The sequence below is a fragment of the Panicum virgatum genome, chromosome 7N, assembly GCF_016808335.1.
Source record: "Panicum virgatum strain AP13 chromosome 7N, P.virgatum_v5, whole genome shotgun sequence".
Lineage (NCBI taxonomy): Eukaryota > Viridiplantae > Streptophyta > Magnoliopsida > Poales > Poaceae > Panicum > Panicum virgatum.
The window spans coordinates 35,508,701-35,534,230 of NC_053151.1; the positions used below are offsets into that span (position 1 = coordinate 35,508,701).

The 25,530-nt window shown below is 48.4% G+C and overlaps 2 protein-coding genes across 3 annotated transcripts; both read right to left on the reverse strand.

Moving 5' to 3' along the window:
* Window positions 1–139: 139 nt before the first annotated feature.
* On the reverse strand, window positions 140–10,329 carry LOC120681773 (mitochondrial proton/calcium exchanger protein-like). Of its 2 annotated transcripts, XM_039963361.1 has the most exons (15): window positions 9,814–10,329; window positions 8,811–9,476; window positions 8,388–8,700; window positions 8,152–8,298; window positions 7,959–8,047; window positions 7,802–7,894; window positions 7,394–7,520; window positions 6,492–6,556; window positions 6,246–6,417; window positions 5,694–5,891; window positions 5,543–5,590; window positions 5,314–5,460; window positions 962–1,044; window positions 713–828; window positions 140–611 (listed from the first exon to the last, which is right to left on the reverse strand). In XM_039963361.1, the coding sequence occupies exons 2-15, from the start codon at window positions 9,395–9,397 to the stop codon at window positions 529–531; spliced, it is 2,268 nt and encodes a 755-aa protein (XP_039819295.1). In that variant the 5' UTR covers window positions 9,398–9,476; window positions 9,814–10,329; the 3' UTR covers window positions 140–528. The 2 variants fall into 2 exon arrangements, with proteins under 2 accessions (XP_039819295.1, XP_039819294.1); XM_039963360.1 differs by having other exon boundaries at window positions 8,811–10,329.
* A 4,899-nt stretch (window positions 10,330–15,228) lies between these two features.
* Window positions 15,229–19,471, reverse strand: LOC120682261 (endoglucanase 12-like). Its single transcript, XM_039964086.1, has 4 exons — window positions 18,834–19,471; window positions 17,649–17,956; window positions 15,971–16,741; window positions 15,229–15,848 (listed from the first exon to the last, which is right to left on the reverse strand). Exons 1-4 carry the CDS (start codon window positions 19,210–19,212, stop codon window positions 15,432–15,434), a joined length of 1,875 nt encoding a protein of 624 aa, XP_039820020.1. The 5' UTR covers window positions 19,213–19,471; the 3' UTR covers window positions 15,229–15,431.
* Between the last annotated feature and the right edge of the window lie 6,059 nt (window positions 19,472–25,530).

A 25,530-nucleotide genomic window follows, 5' to 3' on the forward strand; every position in this document is an offset into this window, starting at 1 on the left:
TACCAAGACGAGCGTCTTTCGTCCTTATTTTATCGTGTCCGTGCGCATATCCAACAACATAACAACAAACTTACAATGAGACTGCAAAATTAATTCATTCTCATTCAAATAGCAATAGTGAAACTAAGCCGGACACTGATATACTTAATCAGTTACTATACTTTTTATTCATATTATAGATAAAGATCGAACTGCTCCATTAAGCTTATTTCCATTTCCATGGCAACCTTTTTAAATTTCAGTTGCCATTTTACCTCAAGAATCCCTCTACCTGGTGTTCAGCACCGGTGCTAACTGTGAATGTATGTTATAAAAACAAATAATGTATGAATGTAACGTTATAGAGTAACAAGAAGCTATGCTACTGGACAACTTTCTCAGCACCAGCCAATCGGAACAAAAAGTGACCGTTCAGCCTTTTGAAGTTTTGATCTACGAATGAAACTGCCTTGAGCTCACTGGGTCAATTCCCTCGAAAATGAATTGACCGCTGAGTTCTGACAGCCAAGAATGTGCCTGCTGTTCACATCATCGTGGCACTTCTTCATGTTCATTGTTTTCCTCTGTTTGTGATGCCAATTTCACAATGTCTTCCACAAGGATATTCCCCTCTGCAAGGCACCAAAAAAAAAGGCTTAGCAATATAGCAGAACAGAAGATATGCCATATCCTTTTCACCAATATGATAGACAGTAATGTTGAATGTAAGCACCCTTGTCTTTGGAAAGATTGCTGATAAGCTCTTGGACACCTTCTGTCCCTATGGTGTCTTTGAGATAATTTGCTGCTGCTGCTACCTCCTCAGGAGTCACTTTGCCGTCGCGGTCCCTGCAAAGAAATCAACATATACCAGAAAAATCAATTTGTGCGGAGTGTTGGCATGTGCTGCAGTTTTCTGTTGGCGTGTGCAACACATTATGTGATTCAAAATAAAACTTAAAAGCATGCGGAACAAGCCTACCTATCCAGCAGCTGCCAGCGATTGCCAATTCGAGCATCAACATCATCAATCTCCTTTTCTAACTTTCGAAGCATAGCATCAACCTGAAATGCAGAAAAATTGAGTCGCACACGGATAGGGCGTAAACTCAACCAATATAAACTTCTGAAGGATAACATCGCAATGGTGTTTGCATATTCTTTAGCATTTACTTGCAAACAAATAAAGTTGACAAAAAGTAGTCAGCACTGACTAGTGCATAACACCCAGCCTCTACAGCAGCATAGCGGTACCTACTTGTTTTCTATATATCTAGGAAGTAATTTGCAGCAACTACTTTGCTATGGCTGTATACGTGCAAGGAATAGGCAAGGAGATTGAGGCATGTTTACCCTCATGACAAGTCTCTGAACAACCTGATTAAGTGGACTAGATAATTCCCTTGATTAATCCCATGTTCTGCCGATCTCATATTTTGAGAGTCAGGCCCAAACAATCTCGGCTAACCTCAAGCTAACAAACTCCAATCGACTAACAAGTAACAACCAAGCAACTAAACCGAGGTCAATTAGTGGATGCTGGTTTCTTCTTCTTGCATGAGTATTTCTTGCCGAGAAATCCCCACAACAACTTGCTTCTAGAAAGAAATCCATTGGTGTTTATTACATTCCTATATGATAGGCTGAAACAAACATCTTATAACGTTGAACAATGGTTGTGAACTTGTGATTGATTAAAACTATCAACAACAACAACAACAACATCATAGCCTTTTTTCCCAAGCAAGTTGGGGTAGGCTAGAGATGAAACCCGAAAGAAATAAGTTCAAGGTTCAGGCACATTGATAGCTAGTCTCCAAGCGCTCCTATCCAAAGCTATCTCTTTAGAGATATTCCAATTCTTAAGGTCTCTCTTAACCGATTCATCCCACGTCAGTTTAGGTCTACCTCTACCCCTCTTTATATTATCGACCCGCTCAAGAACCCCATTATGCACCGGCGCCTCAGGAGGCCTTCGTTGGACATGTCCAAACCATCTCAGCCGATGCTGGGTAAGTTTCTCCTCAATTGGTGCTACTCCGACCCTATCCCGAATAACTTCGTTCCGGACTCTATCCCTCCTTGTGTGCCCGCAAAACCACCGCAACATCCGCATCTCTGCTACACTCAGTTGCTGGACATGTCGCCTTTTTGTAGGCCAACATTCAGCACCGTATAGCATCGCCGGACGAATTGCTGTCCTATAGAATTTGACTTTTAGCTTTTGTGGCACCCTCTTGTCACAAAGGATGCCAGAAGCTTGTCGCCATTTCAACCAGCCAGCTGAAATTCTATGCCTAACATCTTCATCAATGTCGCCATCCTTTTGTAGCACCAATCCTAAATACCGAAAAGTATCCTTCTGGACCACCACTTGTCCATCTAGACTAACGTCTCCCCCCTCATGCCTAATCGCGCTGAAATCGCACATCATGTACTCGGTCTTGGTCCTACTAAGTCTGAACCCTTTCGACTCTAACGTGCGTCTCCACAGCTCTAACTTCCTATTAACCCCTGCCCTACTCTCGTCAACTAGCACCACATCATCAGCAAAGAGCATACACCAAGGGATCTCACCTTGTATATCCCTTGTGACCTCATCCATCACTAAAGCAAATAAATAAGGGCTCAATGCTGACCCCTGCTGTAGGCCTATGTTAATAGGAAAGTCAGTGGTGTTGCCATCACATGTCCGGACAAACGTCGTCGCATCCTTGTACATATCCTTAATGAGGGTAATATACTTAGTTGGGACTTTGTGCTTCTCCAAGGCCCACCACATGACATTTCTCGGTACTTTGTCATATGCCTTCTCAAGGTCAATGAAGACCATGTGCAAGTCCTTCTTCTGCTCCCTATATCTCTCCATCAATTGTCGTATTAAGAAAATCGCCTCCATGGTTGACCTTCCAGGCATGAACCCAACTTGGTTTTGGGTCACACTTGTCACTCTTCTTAGGCGATGCTCGATAACCCTCTCCCAAAACTTCATCGTATGGCTCATCAGCTTAATCCCACGGTAGTTAGTACAATTTTGAACATCGCCCTTGTTTTTGAAGATAGGTACTAATATACTTCTCCTCCATTCTTCCGGCATCTTGTTTGACCGAAAAATGAGATTAAAAAGCTTAGTTAACCATACTATTACTCTATCTCCTAGGCATCTCCACACCTCAATGGGGATACCATCAGGACCCATCGTTTTACCTCCCTTCATCCTCTTCAAAGCCTCCCCGATCTTTACCTCCTGAATTCTCCTCACAAAACGTCTGTTGGTATCGTCAAAAGAGTCATCTAACTCAAAGGTAGGGCCCTCACTCTCCCCATTAAACAACTTGTCGAAGTACTCTCTCCATCTATCCATGATGTCCTCATCCTTCACTAGCAGTCGATCTGTCCCATCCTTAATGCATTTGATTTGGTTGATGTCCCTTGTCTTCCGCTCGCAGATCCTAGCCATCCTATAAATGTCCTTCTCCCCTTCTTTCGTGCCTAGCCGCTGATATAGGTCATCATACGCCTTACCCTTTGCTACACTCACAGCTCGCTTTGCAACCCTCTTCGCTAATTTATAGCCCTCGATGTTGGCTGCACTCTTATCAAGGTGGAGGCGCTTGAAACACTCCTTCTCCTTAATAGCCCTTTGCACCTCGTCATTCCACCACCAGGTGTCTTTCCCCTCCTGTTTGCCTCCCCTACTCACGCCAAACACCTCTGAGGCCACCTTCCGAACACATGTTGCCATCGTTAGACACATGTCATCTGCGTCTTCTCCTTCTTCCCAAGGCCCCTCACCTAGCATCCTTTCCTTAAACGCTTGTGCCGCTTCCCCTCTAAGCTTCCACCACTTTGTTATCGCAATCTTGGCACGTTTGTCCCGGTGGACACGTACCCGAAGACGAAAGTCCGCCACCACAAGCTTGTGTTGAGGGACAACACACTCCCCAGGTATCACCTTACAATCTAAGCAATCACGTCTATCCTCCCTCCTAGCAAGGATAAAGTCGATCTGGCTCGAGTGTTGTCCACTACGAAACGTCACAAGATGGGATTCCCTCTTCTTAAACACGGTATTCGCTATCAACAAATCGTAGGCTAACGCGAAGTTCAACACATCCTCCCCCTCTTGACTCCTGCTACCGTACCCAAAACCCCCGTGCACTCGCTCGAACCCTACATTAGTCGCACCCACATGGCCGTTGAGATCTCCTCCTATGAAGAGTTTCTCGCTGGTAGGCACGGTACTAACCATGCTATCTAGATCTTCCCAGAACTGCATCTTGGTGCTCTCACTAAGGCCTACCTGAGGGGCATAGGCACTGATCACATTCAAAACCGAATCTCCAACTACCAACCGGATTAGGATAATCCGGTCGCCTTGCCTTCTAACCTCTATGACTCCATCCTTAAGACTCCTATCAACCAAGATGCCTACACCATTCCTACCCGGAGTTGCTCCCGTGTACCAAAGCTTGAAGCCAGTATCATCAACCTCCTTCGCCTTCTGACCCTTCCATTTAGTCTCCTGAATGCATAGAATATTTACACGCCTCCTAATTGCTACATCAACTAGCTCTCGCAACTTACCCGTTAGGGACCCTACGTTCCAGCTACCTATACGAATCCTAATTGGCTCGGCTAGCTTCCTTACCCTTCGCACCCGTCGAGGAAAGTGCGAAGACCCTTGCTCATTTTTCACTACACCCGGGCGTAGATGTAGCGCGCCATTCAGGTGACGACCCGACCCTTGCTCACTTATCATCGTACCCAGGTCATGATACGACGCGCCCTTGGGGGGATGGCGACCCGGCCCTTGCCCATTTATCACCACACCCGGGTTCCGATGTAGCGCGTCGCTAAGAGGGTTACGCCCCAACGAGTTTTTTGTGGGTTTCAAATCCATTAGAGTGGCTATTTTTATGCTGGTTTGCCAAAACCTAACGCAACCCTCCTCCTTTATCCGGGCTTGGGACCGGCCATGCTGAGATGACTCAGGAGAGAGAGTCTTCCAGTCAGCATAGGCGGAGTTGATTGATTAAAACTATCTGGTGACAAATTTCTACAGTTCTACAAATCTGAAAACATATTACAATTTATACGCTAATAAATGGAGCCCACAACTACCAGGTGAAATTTCTACAAATATGATGGAATTCTCTGTGCAAGCCAAACAGTTCATGTACTTTCAAGCTGTTCTGATTACTGATTAACTGATATAATTGTTTACACTTATTAATATATATTTCTCTTGAAGATAAAGGATATTTCCTGGTATAAGTTTTAGCTGGGATATATCAACTTGTGAAGGTTTAGAGAAAGAAAAGAACTCCTTACCCTATCTATCAATGCTGAAGAAACCTTTTCTCCCACAGCTGCCTCCGCAGCATGGTTTGATTCCTCCCTAGCAACCCTGTATGCTCTCCTGGCTTCTTCTTCACCATCTGTACCCACCTTCGCAAGCATGTTGTTATATAGTTCTATCTGTATTGCACATGAGTGGGGTACGTCATTAACTTATGCAAATACACAGTGTGTAAATGTTTAGTGCAACATCGAGTCATACCTCCTTGTTCACAAGGCTTAAAAACTCCTGGCGCTCCTTGGTAACAGACTGCAAGATAGGAGAAGGTAGTGTTGATGTTAATGCAAGTTTTTGTTTTTCCTAGAAATACAGGATTGGAATATTAGTAACAAAGAAAGTGCTTAGATCATACAGAAGAAGATGCAAGCACAGCCAATGCTTGACTGATATTACAAAGTTGCTCTTTCTTATCATGCGTTTTAGCTTTCTTTACTTCCTCTTCCTCCCTAGCAGTAGGCTCAATCATTTCTTTCAGAGCCAAATCTGCTTCAATAGCCTTTGGCTCCTCCAATTTCGCCTTCTCTTCTTTCTCTTGCCTTTTCTCCTCTTCCTGATTATTATTCAGAATGAAAAAGCATCAACAACAATTTATTGTCGACAACATGGCATTGAATTATCACATTGTGGGATTCAGAAAAGTTGTATAACTATGCTGATTCTTCAGCCAAAGAGTATACATATAAGGATAGGTGACTTAGATATTAAACTGGACAATTGAATTACATAAAGAAAAAAAACAAAAACAAAAAAGGAAATATACAACTACAAGTCGGGGAAGTAATTAAGGTGAACAACTTAACGATATGAGTATATGACTAATAAATTATGCAGCTGTTTGATGGAAGTGATAGTAGCAAGATATGTAAAATGGATTTGAATGATTCATATCTATAGTCCATAGTACCTTGATAAGTTCCTCTTGCATCTCCAGAAATTCCAATTTTCTCTTCCTCTCAGAAACAGGATCTTCAGAAGGCAGTACAGTCCCAACTGTATCGACAACTTCATCTGGCAGAGAAGATAAGGTTGCTACAACAGCCTCCTCAGGTTTCATTCTCCCAGACACAGTAAAAGCTCTGACAGGATTTTAAAACCACATGAGAATTTGAATAGAGGCAATATGCAACGGGACATTTATCAAAAATATTACCTTGAGAGTATTAGAAGAGATGACGGCACAGAATGATTGAGTGATAGATCCAACCAGTCTCTGAGCTGAACAGAAAGGAAGTGCTTAGAATAATTAACTTCAATCAGACACAATTCTTGCAAAATACTGATCTAATCATTAGATAGAAAACTAAAGACACCTCCAATATCTCAAGGATTAATGTCTTTGTTTAATCTCAAACTTTTCGATGCACAGTAACAGTTTTTTAGCAAAAGAAGAATTCGTCAAATAAGTTGCATATAACCTGATACACATTTTACCGCATGCGACTGTAGCAGTTATTTGTAGCAATAGAACTTATAAGACAGGGCCATGAGATGCATCTCAATATGTGAATGTGACAAGAAATTTTATGTAAAACACATGTGAAACATCATAGGGATTTGACACTTGGCGCTCAACATAATTAATAAACCAAACTACTAAAGCGTGAATACATAACATCTGTTGAACCACCAAGGCACCCAAAAAGATCTGGTATGATTTATTTATTTAATAACCTGATCTACTTCAATACTCTGTGAGTATCATACAAAAATAAAAATAATCAATCCCAGAGCAATTGAACACAAGCACTGAGCAAACCTTGGATCAGGTGGTCACAGAAATCGGGGTCGAGGGTACCGTTCCTCGACCCGGAAACACCGACCCCATCCCGGAAACGCGGGGTCATTTTCGTCCCCGCCTTGTAAAAACCTCTCAAAAGGACCGTATCCCGTTCCTCGACCCCGTCCCTCGACCCCATCGACCCCGAATCTTTGTGACTATCCAACTTAGCAAATTTTCTTTTATACATGACAAATAGTATTTGGAATCTGATGTAGTGATGCGGGTGTTGAATGAAAAAAAAAACTCGCATGTGCAAGTAGCACTGAGCAAACCTCTAGGCACATCTCCTCGGTTGACAACAAGCCAAGGTGACCTCGTTCACGACAAGCTTGTCGAAGCTCATATTCAGAAAGAGACTCCAAACCCTCAGCTTGAATCATCTTGTCATCATTCTTAATTCTGAAAACATAGACATAAACTGATAAACATAAGTGCACTACAGTTGTACAGGATGAGAAGATGTAACAGAAATGTGCAACAATGAAATGTGTCTAGTTTATCTTAATGCAAAAGGCTCACATCTGTAGTAGCTACATGAAGTAGAAAAACATGCTCAAATGCTAATGATGCAATGAAACTTTACTCTTAAAGATGAACTAGAAATTTGCACACAATCAGAACATCCATCACATATTTTCCCTTCCCTAACATCTGCATGACAAGGTATTTGGAAGACATACTCTTGTAGCTTCTTTCGAAGCATGAATCGTAAGTAGTGGTCTGTACCAAAAGGTTGGATCCCCATGTATTTACACATATTTACTAGCCGAGGTCTGCAGAAAAAAGGTTGATCAGGCATCTGATATTATTAAGGGAGTAAGTATATGAAGCACCAACCTGCTCATGTTATCCAAAGTCAGCTCGTCATTAAATAGCTTAGCAAAGTTCAAAATTTCTTCATTGGAGACATGTCCACCTTTCCTAACCTAGTTGTAAATTTGAGTACATCACCAATAGGCAAAGACTAAAGCATTTAGTGGTCTGTGTTTCAAACTTGAAACTACCAACTCAGCATGTAAGAAGATGAAACCTTATTCAAAAACTCATCCAGATCTTCAGCGGTCTGTTTCATTTCTCCACTACGTGATGTTTGAACTTCCTTTGCCATTTCTTTTGCAGTATCTTGTAAAAATTTTGCATATTCCATCCTTGCTTTCAATTTCCTTTTTAGTGCCTCCTGTATATAGGAAAATAAATGTGTTCATGAATCATGTCAGCATTTAGTAATTCTGTTACAAAGACAGCCTAATCGATCTGGGTCGATACCTCTTCTTTCATTTTGTCCTGGAAAGTGGATGGCAGCATGTTTGGGAACAACTTGAGGAACACTGGCAGCAAGAGTTCCATGAACGGAACAATAATAAACACAGCAAAAGGTACTAGCCTGAACAGATCTGCTGTTGTACGTGTGAGCTGTTGCCTCTCTCGCCTTGTAAGGCTCTTTCCATTAGCAAGTTTGACTAACAGTCTTGATGAGATTCTAACATCTGCCCAGAGCAACTTAGTGCCCAACCAATAATGCTGCAGTGTAGAAACAAATTCATCCTTCCAGTGCTTCAACTTTGCAGCCCAATCAGCTCTTGAACCCACAAAAATAAATATATGTCAAGCGTTGAAAAGGTAAACAAAAACTATCCATCAAAATAGAATGATACAGCGGTGCTTCAATTTCAAGAGAGAAACAGAGACCTGCTCATTGAAGCAACAAGTCTCAAAGCAGGGCCAATACCCAGAAGCTTCGCCCAGAACTTCTGTATGATTGATTGGTCAGTCTTTTGCACTTCCTCCAGCTTAGCTTTAGCCTTTGCTTTTGCAGTGCTTAATCCTTCCACTGCCTGATCACATTCTTCTGGGGAGGCCTCCTTTTTTTGTTGCTTCTTCTTATCATCCTCACTCTGCTTGCCCATAATATTAACTTGAGGTTGGCCAGCTGTGTTTGATGTGGTGCGCACTAACTGGAGGAAACACCTGATTCCCAAGGGGAACACAAAGTTTTGTGCTCTAGAGCCATAAGTGGTAAGAGAAACCCCACAAGTTGGGCGACATGTGAAACCACTACTGAGGCCACAAAGATTTTGCTTACTCAAAGTATACTGCACCTTAGCATGATCAGAATAAGCTAAACTGTCCTCTGAAAACAAACATACGGATCTCTGATCAATCTCACATCCAATTTTTTCTTGCCCAGTTGTGTTAGTGGGTAATGAGGATAAAATAGGCACACTAGTGTGCCGGAGAATGTCCTTCCGCCTCCTGATGATAGCCCTCGAGGCCATTTTTGCTCACTTGCTCCTTTTTCTCAAGGAAATGCCAGGATCATGCCTTTTGAGGTAGGACTTGAAATACGACAAATCTCTGGTTATGGCATCACCACATCTTAATATGCAAGAAAAGAATCTAACATAAAGTTTTGCGATGGAAAAGTTATAGCATCCATGGCGCGGTAGCACCAATAGTTCAAAATCATTAGAAACATACTTGTACATTACAATTATCATAAAACAACTAAGCTGTGAGTTCGACACTACCAATAGAATTATGAATCCTCCATGGAGCAAACAAATTATGAAAATAAAAAATAATCCACATCATATATAGACTTCGAACAATACTAAAATCTCAAGTCTGATGATACACAGATTGGATCATGTTAGACCATTGAACCAGACGGATGATCCAAGATACTACTCACCATATTGAGCATAGCATGGCTTTCATCTCATTTTCCCTGTCTAAAAATCCAGATGGATCTGTGTTGCGAAGAATCTCACTCGTTCTCAGTTTATTATGGAATCAGCAAAGGGAAAAGCACCCACCTGAATGTAATGTGGTTCTTGCCTGGCAAATGAAAAAAGATACTTATATCAAGCGAGGCAAATTTACTATTCATACCTAAAATCAACTTTGTCAAAAATTCTACAAACAAGACATCATCTGGAAGTTGCATTTCTACGGCTGTTTTACAACACTTAAAGGCATCTGCATTGAAAGCTACGATAGCAATAGCACTATAGCAGCTTCAGAAGAGTCAACAAATTTCGTGGGTGACACACCGATAGCGCTCATCATAGAACTATAGATGCATACACTAGCCGAGTGCCAAGCAAAGCGCCCGCGCACAGCACCAATGGAGTCCCCGAGGAATGGGGAGGGACAAGGGTAAAAACAAACCGCGGCGAGGTCGAAGGAACCGATCGTGGGGGATGGGCTCACTCACCGGGGATCGCTGGCGGTGGCGGGGAAAGGGGGGGGGGGGGATCGGCCGGGTGTCGGACCCCGTTCGCGGCGGCCGCGCTGGTGGCGGTGGCGGGGTTGGATCGGGGCGCGCGAGTGGAGGTGGTGGTGGGCTGCCGCGGGGGGTGCGGTGGTCGCGTCCTCGCGTCGCGTCGCGCGCGGTGAAAATGTCGCTGATTGGAGACGGGGGGGGGGGGGGGGGGGGGGGGATTTTGATATGTGACACTTAATTCGGACGCCTCAAGCGATTTGACATTTAATTCGCTTTCGAAATTTAACATCTGCACGTGAATTCTTTCGATTTAAGGGTTTTCAGCCTATTTTCTCAATTCTTCTCATATCTTCACCTCTCCCCTGTGCGCCTCTTTGGCGGCGGTGGGGCTCAAGATGGTGGTCATCGCGACCATCCTCATCTCCGGCGCGACCGGCGTCGAGATCCCGCTCGTCAGCCACCGCTGCGCGCGGTGCCGTCCTCGTCCTCCACGAACCCCTACCACCCGGCCGCGCTCTGGCGCCGATTTCGGTTCCCGGGGTCGTCGCCATGGTTGCCGCGCTCGGGATGCTCGTCGTCAACTTCGTCGGCACGCACATGTACGAACAGAAGCACCGCAGTGAGGAGGAACAGGCTGCCGCTACTAATGGCAGCTCACGAGAGGAGATCGCGGTGGCGCTGCTAGAGGATGGCGCGCTCGCGGCGAGGGGCGATGTCGATGGGAGGGACGGGGGAGGCCACAAGGAGGACGTCATGCACATTGTGGCATACGCACACACGCCGGCGTGTACAGGCACAGCCATGCGAACGGGCGTGGCTCATGCCGTGGAGGAGGGTCGTATGACAACCACGCCCATGGCCATGGACACGATGAAGAGCCATCCCAGGTATAGATGTCCATTCGGGCCGCCCGGCCCGGCCCGTGCCCGGGCCCGCCCTGGCCCGGTCATCTCCGGGCCGTGCCAGGCCCGGCCCTATTCATTAGCGGGCCGTGCCGGGTCAGCCCACGGGCTCCGCTGACGGCCCAGGCACGGGCCCGTGGGCCTGTTTCGTGCCTGGCCAGCCCGCAAAGCCCGGCCTGCTTCTCGGGCTCGGGCCCCCCGCGGCCCACGATGGGGGCGCCGGACCGCCGGTGCTCGGCCGCGGGAGGCGGCGCGGTGGACCGGCGAGGCGCGGGACCGGCGAGGCGGCGACGGCGGCGGAGAGGAGGCGCGGGACCGGCGAGGCGACGGCGGTGGCGGTGGAGAGGCGCGGCCACGGCGACGGCAGCCCACGAAACAGCGCTAGATCTAGGGGCTAGCCGAGCCGGCTAGGGTTGCGCAAGGGGCGGCGTCGAGGAGTTGAGGAAGCCCGCCGCCGCCGGCCAGCGGGCCGGAGCCGAGGAAGCCCGCCGCCGCCAGCCGGTGGGCCGGAGCCGAGGAGGCGGCGGAGTCGAGGAGTCGGCGGAGCGGAGGAGGCGGCGGAGCGGAGGAGGCGGCGTGGCGGAGTCAGCGGAGCGGAGGAGGTCGGCAGAACGGAGGAGGTGGCGGGGCGGACGACGGAGTCGAGGAGTCGGGCGGGGCGGGGCCTGCTGCGCGAGGGCGGAGCGCCGGAGCCGCGGAGGGGAGGAGCACTGCGCGAGGAGGCGGCGGGGAGTCGAGTCGGGGGATAGAGGAGTCGGACGGTGTCGGGGGATGGGGGCGCTAGGGTTGACTGGCTGTGGGCTGGGCTGTATGTTTAATACTTCGGTAGGCCTTTGGAGTTAGCGGGCCGCTACCGGGCCGGCCTGCTAATTCCGTGCCGGGCCGTGCCAGCCCACGGGCTGGGGTGACGGCCCAAGCCCGGGCACGGAGAGCGGGCCGGGCCAGCCCGGGCACGGTTTGGACCGGGCCGGGCCGTGCTTGGGCCGGGCCAAATTAGCCGTGCTTCGGGCGGGCTAACGGGCTGCGGGCTACATGGACATCTATAATCCCAGGCTTGCCTCTATTCGATTAAGAAGAGGCGCACAAGAGAGAAGCGCATTGGAGAGAAGCAGATTCAATCTCACGGTGAAAAGGGATAAGATGGGGGCAATTTCGTCTCTTCAGATCTTTGTAAAATGCAAATGAGAAGAAAATGAGAAGAATTAAAAAAATAGGCTGAAAACCCTGAATAGAAAGAATTCGTGTGTGGAATGTCAAATTTCAAAAGGCATGCGAATTGAGTGTCAAATCACGTAAGGCGTGCGAATTAAGTGTTAAATATCGTAATTTCTCGTGGGAACCGGTCGGCGGTCGCGGGGGAGAGGGGGGAGCCGGCTGTCGGCAAATAGTGATCGCGCGCGCGACTGGCATTCCGCGCGTCGCAGAAAGCAGCAGACGGGCAGGCCAAATTCAAGCACATTCACGGCCCACAATGATGTAAAGTCACTGTTTTTTCTTCATTCGTTTTTCTTCGTTGGATTGGATTGGATGGATAGATTCCGTGTCATGTAGATTCCGTGTGACATAGGATTTTAGAAAAATAAATTGTAGATTGCAAATTCATTAGTCAAATCAAATTCTATTTGCACCATTGTATTACTAATTATGAAAACTAGACCATATTCGATTATTTTTAGATGATATATTTTAGAATATTTTTATTTTGTTTTAGACCATTTTATTCTGTGTTCTCTAAACAATTACTATTTTTATGAGCATTTTTATCTCTTATTCACGACAATTTTTATAGCAGCATTTTCTGTGTTCTAGAACATTTTTCTTATTTTCGAGGGGGCACAAGTGTGCGAAGCGCTTTGCGCGACCTTACAGTCGCAGTCACACGTGTTATTCAACACGCCTCGTAGGAGATGGGGCGTTGAACTGAGTGGGAATGGGCTCCACCAAAAAAAAATAAAACACAGGGGGAATGGGCCAGGCAAGTTCGAAAAGGAGCCCTCTCTCGCACCGTTAGGGGCTCAGGGCACATTGACCAGGGCCCTAGTTGGATCCGTCAAAACACTTAGGCCCTGTTTAGTTCCGTGAAGTGTAAACACAATTTTTTTTCAAAAGAATCTTACCAATTTGAAATACTAAATGAAGTCTATTTACGAATTTTTTTTGCACAGATGTGTTGTAAATTGCGAGACGAATCTGATGATGCTAATTAATTCATGATTAATCAATAATTAGCGGATGGTTACTGCAGCATCACTGTTGTAAATTATGGATTAAGTAGGCTCATTAGATTCGTCTCGCGATTTACAGCCCATCCATGCAAAAATTTTTGTAAATAGATTTCATTTAGTACTTCAAATTAGCAAGATTCCTTTGCAAAATTTTACATTTTTGTGTTTACGAGGTGGGAACTAAACAGTGCCTTAACCAGAACAACACACAGAGACACACTTACTAGTTCGAGGGAGTTCGGTGACAGAAGGAAAAATTTCATCCATTTTTACTTGACGGACATCAATGCATGTTGTTTGTAATCTGACAAAATAAATAAATTTCGAAATTTGTACTGTATCGCAGATTGGAATAAAGCAATTTGAAAACAGATTGGACTTTGTTTGTCAGACACGAAGTTTGTGGCGTGGGCTATGGGGGTGTTTAGTTAGTGAAATTTTTTGGATCAAAAGTCACATCGATTGTTTGACCAGATGTCGGAAAGGCTTTTCGGGCACTAATTAAAAAACTAATTTCAGAACTCACTTGGAAATCACGAGACGAATCTTTTGAGGCCTTTGACCGCGTCATTAGCACATGTGGGTTACTGTAGCACTTATGGCTAATCATGCACTAATTAGGCTTAAAAGATTAGTCTAGTTATGTACATCCAAACTGTGTAATTAGTTTTGTTATTTAATTACATTTAGTGCTTCATACATGTGTTTAAAGATGAGGTGAAAATTTTTGGGTGAAAATTTTTGGTAACTAAACGGCCCCTATATATCGTCCGGGGGTGATGATCCGCATTTTATCACCTAGAACATTTATTGCAAGCTTTATTGTCCAATTTGGTCCAACAACTAATTCGACCAAACTGTTATGAATTGATTCTTTTCAATTTGATAAGATGCAAGGGAACATATCATGTGCAAATCAATCTCTCCGTACAAACCGTGCAAACTCCAATCTAAACCACCGGATCAACATCCAAGCGTCATTAATGATAAAAATGGTAGATTAACATGAGTTTGATGTCTGGTTAATGATAAGGATGAACTTGATGGTAACAAAATGCTGATGGCCCGATCTCATAATAAATTATTGTGCATTTTGTATAAGTAGCAAAAAGCTGAAAAGATTTGCAGCTAGTCTGATACAACATTACGCGGAAGTTCAGAACAAGAGGAACACAAAGACAAACAAATAAACATGGTACCATTTACGCTAGGTCGCTATCAAGGGAAACAGATTGAGCTGATAGCTATTATTAGGGGTGGTAAATAGTCTTAATTTTTTGCCTAAATAATCTAAGAGCTGAGCTCTAATTTTATACAATTTTGAGATAAAAATATTAGTTAAGGGCCGAGTTGAATTGTGAAGATAAGAGCCTGACGATTTGTTTCAGTAAATAAAGAAGAGAGTATTAGGACCATAGTCCATTACCATTCCTAACTATTGTCGTCTCCCCTTGGGCCACCGCTACTCATGTGATCCAGTGTTTGCGATTGCAATGCATACTTCAATCTGTATCGACTTATGGCCATTGGAATGGATGGAAACAAACATGCAAATGACTTCGATCCCAACTGAAACAATTAGACGCTGCAGAGCTGCAGAGTTTCAGCCTTCCAGGGAACACGCTTGTTGTTGCGCTACTTTGGTCTCATAAACTGTGCTCTGTGAACTAATTAGACGATGTTGATGTGTGAAGATAAAAGCCTGAACATTTGTTTCAGTAAATGCAGAAGAGAAGTCTAAACAAGCCTGAACATTTGAGAAGATGTATATTTTTTTTTCCATTCATTAACCGTAATCGATTATGCATAAAACATCTACAGGCCACGCATGATGCATGCCACCGTCCACAGCGTTTTGCTTACAAGTTAACCTGGTATTGTACAAAAGAATAGCGTACGTGATCACCAAAAATCGTATGAGCAAACGAACCACCACCAGCTGCTCGCTCTCCGGCCCTCACGGCTTCCACGAGGACGGCGGCGGCGGCGGCGCGGTGGGGAACATGGGCGGCACGGCGGAGAACATGGTGTTCTTGTCGACGGCGGTGACGCCGACCCCCCTGCCGCTGTCGGTGATGGCCACCAGCGCCGCCACGAGGCCGGCGTTGCCCACGAGCGTCGGCTCGTTCTGGCCGTAGGTGTTGCGCGAGTCCTTGAACCTGTCGTTCCGGTCGGGCCCGCCGACCATGGCGCCCGTGAGCAGGTTCGGGTCCGCCTTCTTGCTGTCGCGCCACTTGTACCCGCCGGTGCACGAGTACTTGACGCCGTTGTGCGGCGTCGACGCGCCCCGGTGGTGCAGGTGCCGCGGGTACTTCTTGCCGAACCCCACCACGTAGCTCATCTTCCTCGGGTTGTCGCCGAGAATGTAGTTGAGCTGCTCGATCACCATCATCATGGAACAAACGGACGCCATTGTTGTCAGGAAAGGATCGAAACTAACTAAACTAGTAGTAGCTCGATCGAGAATTGAGCCAAGAAATCCAATAATATTATTACCTGGGACTTCGCGAAGGCGCGGAGGTCGTTGGTGGACATGAAGTTGGGGCCGCAGTACCAGCCGGGGACGTTGGCGGCCTCCATGTAGTCGGCGTAGAGCGAGGCGAGGAAGGAGTTGGCGACGACGTACTGCAGCGGCTGCCCCTTGCCGTGGTTGAAGAGCGCCATGCCTCCCTTGGTGAAGTTGAAGGCGGCGAACCGCGGGAAGTACATGCACATGTTGAGGCTGGTGGCGTTGTGGTAGCCGATGAGCGACTCCTCGTAGGGGTAGCCGGGGTTGAGGAACATGCGCAGCCGCGACAGCAGCAGCTGGGCGCCCGGGAGCTTGTTGTCCCAGCTGAACACCGAGAAGTCGAGGATGTTGAGGAAGGCCTTGGCGTTCTTGGGCAGCCGCGGGTCGGTGGCGAAGCTGATGTAGCTCGTGTTGCCCGTCGCGTAGTACATCCAGGCGGCGCTCCACATGAACTCGTCCCAGTAGCTCGTCGAGTTGTAGTAGTACTCGATGTCCGGCTGCCGGAGGGAGTAGGGGGTGCGGTGCCCCGCCTGCCGCGCGAACTTGTACACGGTGGCCGCGCCATGGGTCAGCTTCTTGGAGTAGGCGGCGTTGTCGCGGAACACGATGGAGGCGGCGGCCAGGGCGGCGGCGATCTCGCCGCCGAGGTCGGGGGCGGAGCTCACGGCGATGGTGGGGCGGCGGTACGACATGTCCTCCGGCCGGTTCCAGCAGTAGTGGTCGTCCGGCTGACTGCCGTTGATCTTTGCAGCTCCCACCTGGTGAGGAGCCAAGCACGAGCAAGATCCCTTTTCAATACTACTGCAAATGTTTTACTAGGTAATTAATTTAGCTCGTGATTTGAATGCACCTCGGCAGCTGGCAAGGTTATTACTAGAACAAATTAAAATTACTTAACTTCCCGTTACTTCTTCTCATTTACTAGCATTTGGGTACTTTCCTGGCCAGTGCTATATCATGGATGGTGGCCATGTTCTAGGTCACTGTTAAGCTAAAGAATAATAATGTTCTGGATCACACAACAGACAAAGCAAGCGACCATTTTTTTTTACTTCTTGGAACATGGCGTGCCCCTGTAAGCACATGTAGGTGTTGGAAGCTGAACCATAATCTATGATAAAATCATGTGGCGAGTCAAAGGTTGTTAGGTGTGCCCATCAATAAACTGCAGAGCTAAATTTCCAGTTGGAGACTTAGATCAATATGATCCCTGTATTTCTATATGAACTACTAGTAGTTGGTAAATATATAGTTTCAAAACAAGATAAAAATGTCAGAACTGCGAAATTCAGCGTTTGAGAATTTGGATCAGCCCCTGTTCAAAAACCCAAAATGTAAAATTTTTATAAATCGCTTTGCATGGTGTACTAAATGTAGTCGAAAAATAAATCGTATTACACAAATGGACTGTAAATCGCGAGACGAATTTAATGAGCCTAATTACGGTGTGATTAGGCACTATGTTGCTACAGTAAATCTACAGTAAATGTGTTCTAATGATGGATTAAGTAGGCTCATTAGATTCGTCTCGTAGTTTACAAACGAGATCTATAATTAGCTTTGTGATTAGTCTACATTTAATACTTCAAATGTGCAAGTTTCTCTTCCAAAAATCTAAAAATCTAAAATCTAAAGAGAACTAAACAAGGCCTCAGTATCAGTTACCTGAGCGTAGATCTTGTCGATGGTGGAAGCAGAGGAGTTGAAGGTGAGGAGCAGGTAGTCAGTGCCCCACTTGATGAGCTCCCTGACATGGTCATACTCGCCCACGGCCTTGTACTTGGCGCTGTACTCGATCACCGACCAGCTGAGCATCGTCATGGAGAAGGCCATCGGGAAGTGGAACTTGATGTTGTCGCCGGCGTCGTAGTAGCCGCCGACGAGGCCGCCCTTGACATCCTTGGCGTCGGAGCCGTCCGACAGGCCGGAGTTCCCGCGCCACGGGACGCCGTTGTTCTTCGGAAGCCGGCCGGCTGTCACCAAGAAGAGGGATCAAAATGCTGTCAGATGAATTCAGCAGTATCCATCTCCCCACATTTCTTGATCTGTATGTCATTGAACTTACAGCAGCAGGAAGACTGCACTGCATTTTGAACAGTGCAGAAAATACTACTAGCATACAAACAAGATCTACAGGTACAGCGTGCAAGATCACTGGTGGTGAAGACCAGTGACAGAGTACGAGTATTCGGCAAGATATCCAGGATAATTATTCACCAAGATCTGTTCACACGTTTGATCCAGATCATAAAGACGAGCTTTTTTTTTTTGGTGCTGTGTTAAAAATGGATCAATTTGGTTGGTGCCCTTCATGTGAGTGAACGTGCGTGCCAAGGTTCCAGCCTAGAGCGATTGGGATTGGGGCCATTTCTCCCCCACATCAGATTCAGACCATCACTTTCTGCAAAGGTGTAGTGATAGGGAGAACAGGACAGAACATTCCGCTAGTGGGGTTGCAGCTGTACACAGCTGTAGAGCGCGGTAACTTGGGGTTGCAATCGCTCCCCAGCTTTGGATCATCAACATCCAACAGTGCAAGAACTTAGTTTCAAAAAAAAAACAGTGCAAGACCTTAAGATAATGGCTGGTCAAACACGGATGATTAAAGGCAGCAATTTTCGGCTCATACGATGCAAGCAAATCTGCTATGCAGAGTTTCAGTTTGCAGAAAAAAATGGCAGATCCACACTGGTTCCAGCCGATCAGCAATCATGGCAGTAGTAAGTTCGGTGAAGATGCATCAGTAGCAGAAGCAGAGTACCCAAAATTCAGTTTCTTTCTTTTTTTTTTTCAAGGATCCATCGCAGGACAAAGCAGAGGAAGATCGACGAGAGTAGCAGTGGCACTCACATTTCTGGGCGTTGAAGAAGCGGAGCGCCTTGTGGAGCGCCTCGGTGTACTGGTCGGGCGGCGGCGGGCCGTGCTTCTTGTGGGGGATGGACTTGGCGATGATGATGGGGAGGCCGATGAGGACGAAGGCGCCGACGACGCACCAGAAGGCCCACCACAGGAGCTTGCGCTTGACGACGACGCAGCCGAGGTCGACGTACTTGTCCTTCTTCTTGGCCTCCGGCGGGCCGAGCAACCAGCTCTGCTGCGTCTCGTCCAGCTCGTGGTGCTGCTGCCGCGACAGCGCGCCGCGGTCCAGGTCCATGTTGCGGCTGTGGTCGTCCTCCGCCGCCCCGTCGGCGATCTCGAACGACCCGCCCCAGTGGTTCGCCGCGTACATGGCTGCTAGCTACCTAGCTGCCGGCCGGCCAGCGGCGGCAGAGCTGAGGTGAGCTGCGCCGCCCGCGCTCCGATCCTTCCCCTGGGGTAGCTGGCTTGATCGCTCGCGCGCGCGATCAGCGGCGCATGGAGGGGCCGCGCGGCCGGACGCTCGGGGTCGACGGGGAGCCGCGAGCCTTCCTGGCGGTGGGTTGCGGACTGAGCAAGGTGGCCGGGTGGGGGAGTTTTGAAGACGAGGGGGTGGTTGACCCGTGGAGGGTGGGTGCTGGCCCGTCCTCCTGCTAGGGGAGGCGCGTAGCAGGAGGAAAAAAGAGCCGACTACGCATTTATTTTTTCAGTTGAATCTACTCCTTGTGCTACGGGTACCACGGAGAAAAGGAAACTTGTGATTTTTTGTGTGTGTGTGTGACATGTTTGTAGATTGTATAGGATTTGAATAAGTACTAAAATCTGGTTGTGTCAGTAAAATGAGATCCGACGATGAAATATTGTTTGTTCATCATGTGTATCTCTCTACTTTTCTATAATCGACATGAATTGATTAGAAACCATCAACTTTTGCATTTTGAATTCATTGTTTCACATGTATAATGAAATTGAAGATGGGCAATTTCATAAGATTAACATAAACATATCCACATATAAAATAATCTAGACTAATTGATGTTATTTTTTACACCAAAAAGTTAAAGTTGACTCAGTCATTTGACGAGGACTGATACGACCTATGGAGTCATTTTTACTATCGTCCACTGCAGGGACACCCTCTTAGGGCGACCAACAGTGGGTTGAGAAAGCTATCCATAACAATTAAAATACTTCTTTCAGCTAGCTGCACCATTGTATAAGGCAACCATAAAGCAGGACCACCCTGAATGCTGTAGTACTATTTTCTCTCTCCCATTGTTCTTATTTCCAGTAACAAGCTTGATATTGGCTGCCGTTTGAGAGGGAAGAAGTTCGTGGATTGATTTTTTTTAGTTGAACCATGGGGTCCATTTTGCTAGCTACTTTTTACCTTTGATATTGTGGAAATTTCGATAAAAAAATCTAGCGATATGGATATCATCTATTTGGACTGGTTGGTCCAAATACGTTAAGATCGTGCGCTTATATCCACATGGGTCATAAGATGAAGTTGCGCGAGCCGTGTACCCATTGCAAAACCACCATGACCCCATTTGGACAGCCAACATTAACCGATTCTCGTTGGAGGCGCCATTGCTCGGGATCCGTCCAGTCATCACGGCGACGCTCAACGATCCCGGGGGAGGCCAGCTGCAGCCTGCAGTACTCGACTCCGACGAGGCCGGCGGCCCGGGGCCCCGAAACCGAGTGAAGAAGATCACATCGCTTTCCATGTGCTCGCGTTTGGTGGGGGGCATATTCTGCTGGACGACGCAGCGCCCCCTGGTGGTGGCCGCGCGTGGGTAGCGTCCGATCTGCTCCTGTTCGCCTGTTCACGCCGCGCCACGGGACGACGATCCCGGCCGTCTCGCTGCAGGGCAGGGGGTGAGAAACTGGCCAGGTAGCTGAGCTGAGCTGAGGCCGGCGGCATCGCAGCGCATCTGCTCGTCTCCACACCTCACCTCCAATGATGGCCGTTATTTTAAGGGAGGGCGTTTTGTCGTGCTCGCAGGTGTGTAACATGCCCAACAATCTGTCCGCATCGCCTTTCCGGTGCTCCACATGTGCCCGTTTCGTGATCCCTTTTCCGGAATTGTTTCTCATCCAACCGACTGTGGGTGCAGGGTGGGTTGATGCTGCTGTGTTAGTGTGCAGTTCACTGACGTTTGGGGGTGGTAGAGTCAGATTTGAAATATTCAGGCTGCAGTCGACTTTCTTTCCTTTACAGAAATCCAGGCTTCAGCCACCACCACTATCGCTGTATTCGTTTGGCTGTGGCTGATGACTGGTGCTGATTTGTTATGAGAGAATAGTACTGCTGACTGGCTGGTGGCTGGTGCTGAGCGAACACAGCGTATAGCAGTGTAGCTGCTGTAACTCCACTTGGAACAATACTTCTACAGGTTGAACGGACCAATGATCTACTGAAAAATTTTCCTCTGATTTGATTTAAAAAATATTCCTCTTACTGAACACAAGAGTTTCAGTCATTCAGTGGGAGCCACAGCCACCGATCAAGGGCGGTAACCAGGCAGAAATCTGCAAGCACAACAACCATGTGCGGTCCTGTGTGCGGATGTGTGTCGGTCGCCATCTCCCGTGGTCAAATATGGGAGCATTGGGAGGGAACACACATGATGCATAGAATGCGAGCTGAGCAGAGCAGTGGCTTCGTTCGTTCTGTTCCTCCGATTTGTTTACGCGCATCTGCTCAGCCTGGCGAGAGGCTGGCACCAATTATACAATCCTTCTCTGAATTTCTTCTTTCCATGTCCACTAGGAGGCCGCCTGCTGGACGACGCAACACACACCTTCCAGCCAAAACCAGTTTCGTGTTGCAACTGGCAAAGGCCGTCGTCTAGCGACCGTCTCCACAGCGACGTTTCACCGGAAAATGAAGGTGCTGACACCCAGTGCAGGCCAAGAACGGATTTAGATTAGGAAATGAACTGAAGCTCCGATTTGGGGTGCCTGACGTGTGGGTGTTCGACACAACGCTTCAACAATTTGTCGAAGGGATACTGTTCTGAAGGGAAAAAAAACAGAAGCAACCTGCCTGCTAAATGCCCTGGCCTGCCAATCATTCAGAGATCAGGGCTACTGGTATCGAGCATTCGAGCGGGCGTCGGTTACAGTGAGGATACAACGGATAGATTATTAGGGAGAGAACTGAAGAAGGGGAACACCAGCAGCGACTGCGAGCCGCTTCCTCTAGAATCCTCTCTTGAGCTCTACAGTTGAGAGGGGCAAAGGGAGGAGTTCCCGTGGTCTCGCCGGCGGGACCGGTGATCCCCTCCACCTCCGGCGGCCTCCTTGGTCACGGATGCGTTGGGGATCAGCGGATCCTTGCCCGGCAATGTACAGCTTGTCCTAGTATTTCTAGGCGGTGGTTTCCTAGCGGCGCCGACGAGGCGATGGCGGCGGCGGCGTGGTGGAATAAGTCCCTCCAGCTCCTTCATCGTCTCGGCGACGTTTTCTCCGGCGTCGGCGAGGAGCTAGTGAGGGTGCGGTCGACGGGATTGAGGTGCTTCACCGCGGTGGAGCTTTCGTCTCGTGCAGGCCCTTCTCTTGGAGTTTGCTTGGCGCTTCACCCAGGAATGGATTGGGCGCCGATTTTGTTATGCAGCAGGACAGTGGTCGGGTTTGTGGAGAGGTGGTGGATGGATCCCTCTTGCTCCTCGGGTGAAGGTTGGATCCATGGCCATAGAAGTTGGGGATGTGTTCCCGGCCGATGTACTTTCGTGGTCATCTTCTATTGCGGCTCTTTTCAAAGCCTTTGGGCGATACAACTTCTGCTGGCCCGGGAGCTGCTGTCGTTTTCTCTTGTCTCCGGCGATGTCGTCCACGACGGAGAGAGACAGAGGCAGCGGCCATGGAAGACGAGCTGTGCAAAAGATCTCAAGGACTTCGCTGTAATTTTTCTTTTCGTTAGGGTCTTTTGTGCAAAAAGGTTGGGACACCTGTCCTACTGTAACTTTCCAGAGGGTGCCTGTATGTACCGTTCTTGTGTTTGTTTTCCTTAATATAATACAGGTAGCTCCTTTATAAAAAAAAAACTGAAGAAGGGGACATGCCACTGGCCACGGGCTAAAAGAATATGGTTATCGAGTTGTTAAGGCACTAACCTATGAGCAAATAAGATACTGGCGCACCGACAAACAGATCGGCGAGGAGGGGCGAGCATACGTTGCATGGAGGGCCACTTTTTTTTAAAAAAATCGTCACCGACAGTGCCAACTGCCCTGATGAGTGATGAGCCGTGAGCGGACGCGACGCGCCCCTCTCCTTGTTCTCCGTGACCGACAAGGAAGCTTCCCCTCCTCGTCCGTCGTCGCCATCCAGGCATCATCAACCATCACTTGGCAGTCTTGTTCAGAAGTTTTATGTGTTTCTCTATTTTGTATTGTCCTCGAGTCTGTAACGGTGTGGCACATGCTTTGGCAGCGCGTGGTTGTAAGCGCTCTCCAAACTCAGACCTATACTGGGATGGGGTGCCTCCGGGGTATAGATGTCCATGCAGCCCGCAACCCATTAGCCCGCCCGAAGCACGGCCAATTTGGCCCGGCCCAAGCATGGTCCGACCCAGTCCAAACTGTGCCCGGGCTGGCCCGGCCCGCTCTCCGTGCCCGGGCTTGGGCCGTCACCCCAGCCCGTGGGCTAGCACGGCCCGGCACGGCACGGAGTTAGTAGGCCGGCCCGGTAGCGGCCCGCTAACTCCAACAAGCACAGCCCAGCTCACGGGCGCGCTCCCCCACCACAGACTCCAAACCCTATCCCTAACAGCCCCCCCGCCCCCCGCACTCCCGCAGGCCGCAGCGGCTCCGCCGCTCAGCCCCCCCCCCCCGCGCCCCTGCGTCCCCGCCCCGAACGCCGTCCCCGTCGCCGGCCGCTCCTCGTCTCTGTAGCTCCACCTCGCAGGCCACCTCCTCCGCTTTGCCGCTGCCGGACGCCTCCTCCTCGGATCCACGGGGCCGGCCGCCGCCTCCTCATCTCCGCGAGACCGCGACTCTGCCCTGCCGGACGCCACCTCCCTAACTCCTCTCCTCCACCGCCGCCATCCGCCGGCGCCGCTCCCCTCGTCTCCTCCACCTTCGGCGCCGCCCACTCCTCTCCTCCACCACTCCACGGCTCCACCCGACAGACGGCAGATCCAGGCGGCCCCTCTACAGATCCGGTTGGCGGGCGGCCGCCGGCGGGCGGCGGCGTGCGGGCAGTGGACGGCCCGAGCACGCTCGAGCCACCGTGTTTTTTGGGCCGGCCCGGCACGAAACAGGCCCGTGGGCCCGTGCCTGGGCCGCCAGCGCAGCCTGTGGGCTGACCCGGCACGGCCCGCTAAGGGATCGGGCTCGGGCCGTGCCGGGCCGCCCGGATGGACATCTATACTCCGGGGTCTGGGCTTTGAGAACTTAGGTGGCCAAGGATTCACTCCGCGACGTTCAGTGGAATTGTTAATTTACGGATGACCGTGCGTTGGTAGCACAGACATCACTCTCTTAATTTGGCTGTGGTTGGTGGCTAGTGCTGATTTGTTATGAAAGAAAAGTACTGTTGGCTGGTTGATGGCTGGTGGTTGGTGCTGATTTGGTGTGAGAAAAACATTGCTAATTGGTTGGCTGACAAGTCAAGTGAACAGAGTGTGTACATGCCCAAGAGTGCGTCTTGTAGGAGATGTGACACACGGGCAGTGGCGCGGAGCTAGGAATTTGCGGCTAGATATGCCACGTATAGGTCATATATAATTTTTTAAGCAAATACCCAATATAATGGATGATAAACTATAATGGTCATGACAAATCTATAGTAATGATGAAAGTACAAATTCTAAACATGAATACTTAAAAAATAATACAAAACATTAAAGGCTACAATATAACCCTACGATCCCTTTGTTGGAAGAGATAGATGATATCCCCATCTTTCAGTTGACTGAAGAATTTCTCTCTCATTGAAAGCAACCAATCAATTGTTCAAATATTCATCACCCATTTTATTCATCTGCTTGTTCTTCACAAAATTCATAGTGGAAAATATTCTTTCAACATTGGCAGTGGCTACGGGAAGAATTAGCACCAACTTAAGAAACTTGTAAAGAACATAATATTGTTCATCTTTTTCTGTGTCCACAAGTTTAACTGAAAGCTCACATAGGTTCTTCAAATTTTTAAACCTTTCATCTCTACGAACATGAGAAATGTACATAATAAGCTGCCATGAAAGTTTTGATAATTTCTCAGTTGTGAATTCCTTATGATAAAACTTTGTAGCAAGTGTAACCAACTTGGCACAGGGCAGTAGGTCGCCGAATGTCGCCTTGCCGCTTGCCGGAGTGGGGGATAGGCGGAGGCGTAGGCGGAGCCATGCGCCAGGCAGGAAGTCGGCAGGGAAGGACCGAGGACAGGGGTCGGGAACGCCAGGGCTATATATCGCCCGCGCGATAAAACTTGAATCCATCGTCTGAAGGCCTCCGTTCTTCCTCATGCTTCGGTGGGCGGCGGCGGCGAGCCAAGGGAGGGGGAGCGGCCACAGCAAGCTAGGGGAGGAGGTGGGGGTGGCCGGTGAAGGGTGGTTTGTGGGGGGAGGAGGTGGGGGTGGCCGGTGAAGGGTGGTTTGTGGGGGGAGCGGTTGCCGGCGCCCGGAGTGGTGGAGGGCAGCCGCAAAACTTATTTTTTTGGGTTGCTGGGCTTCCATGGGC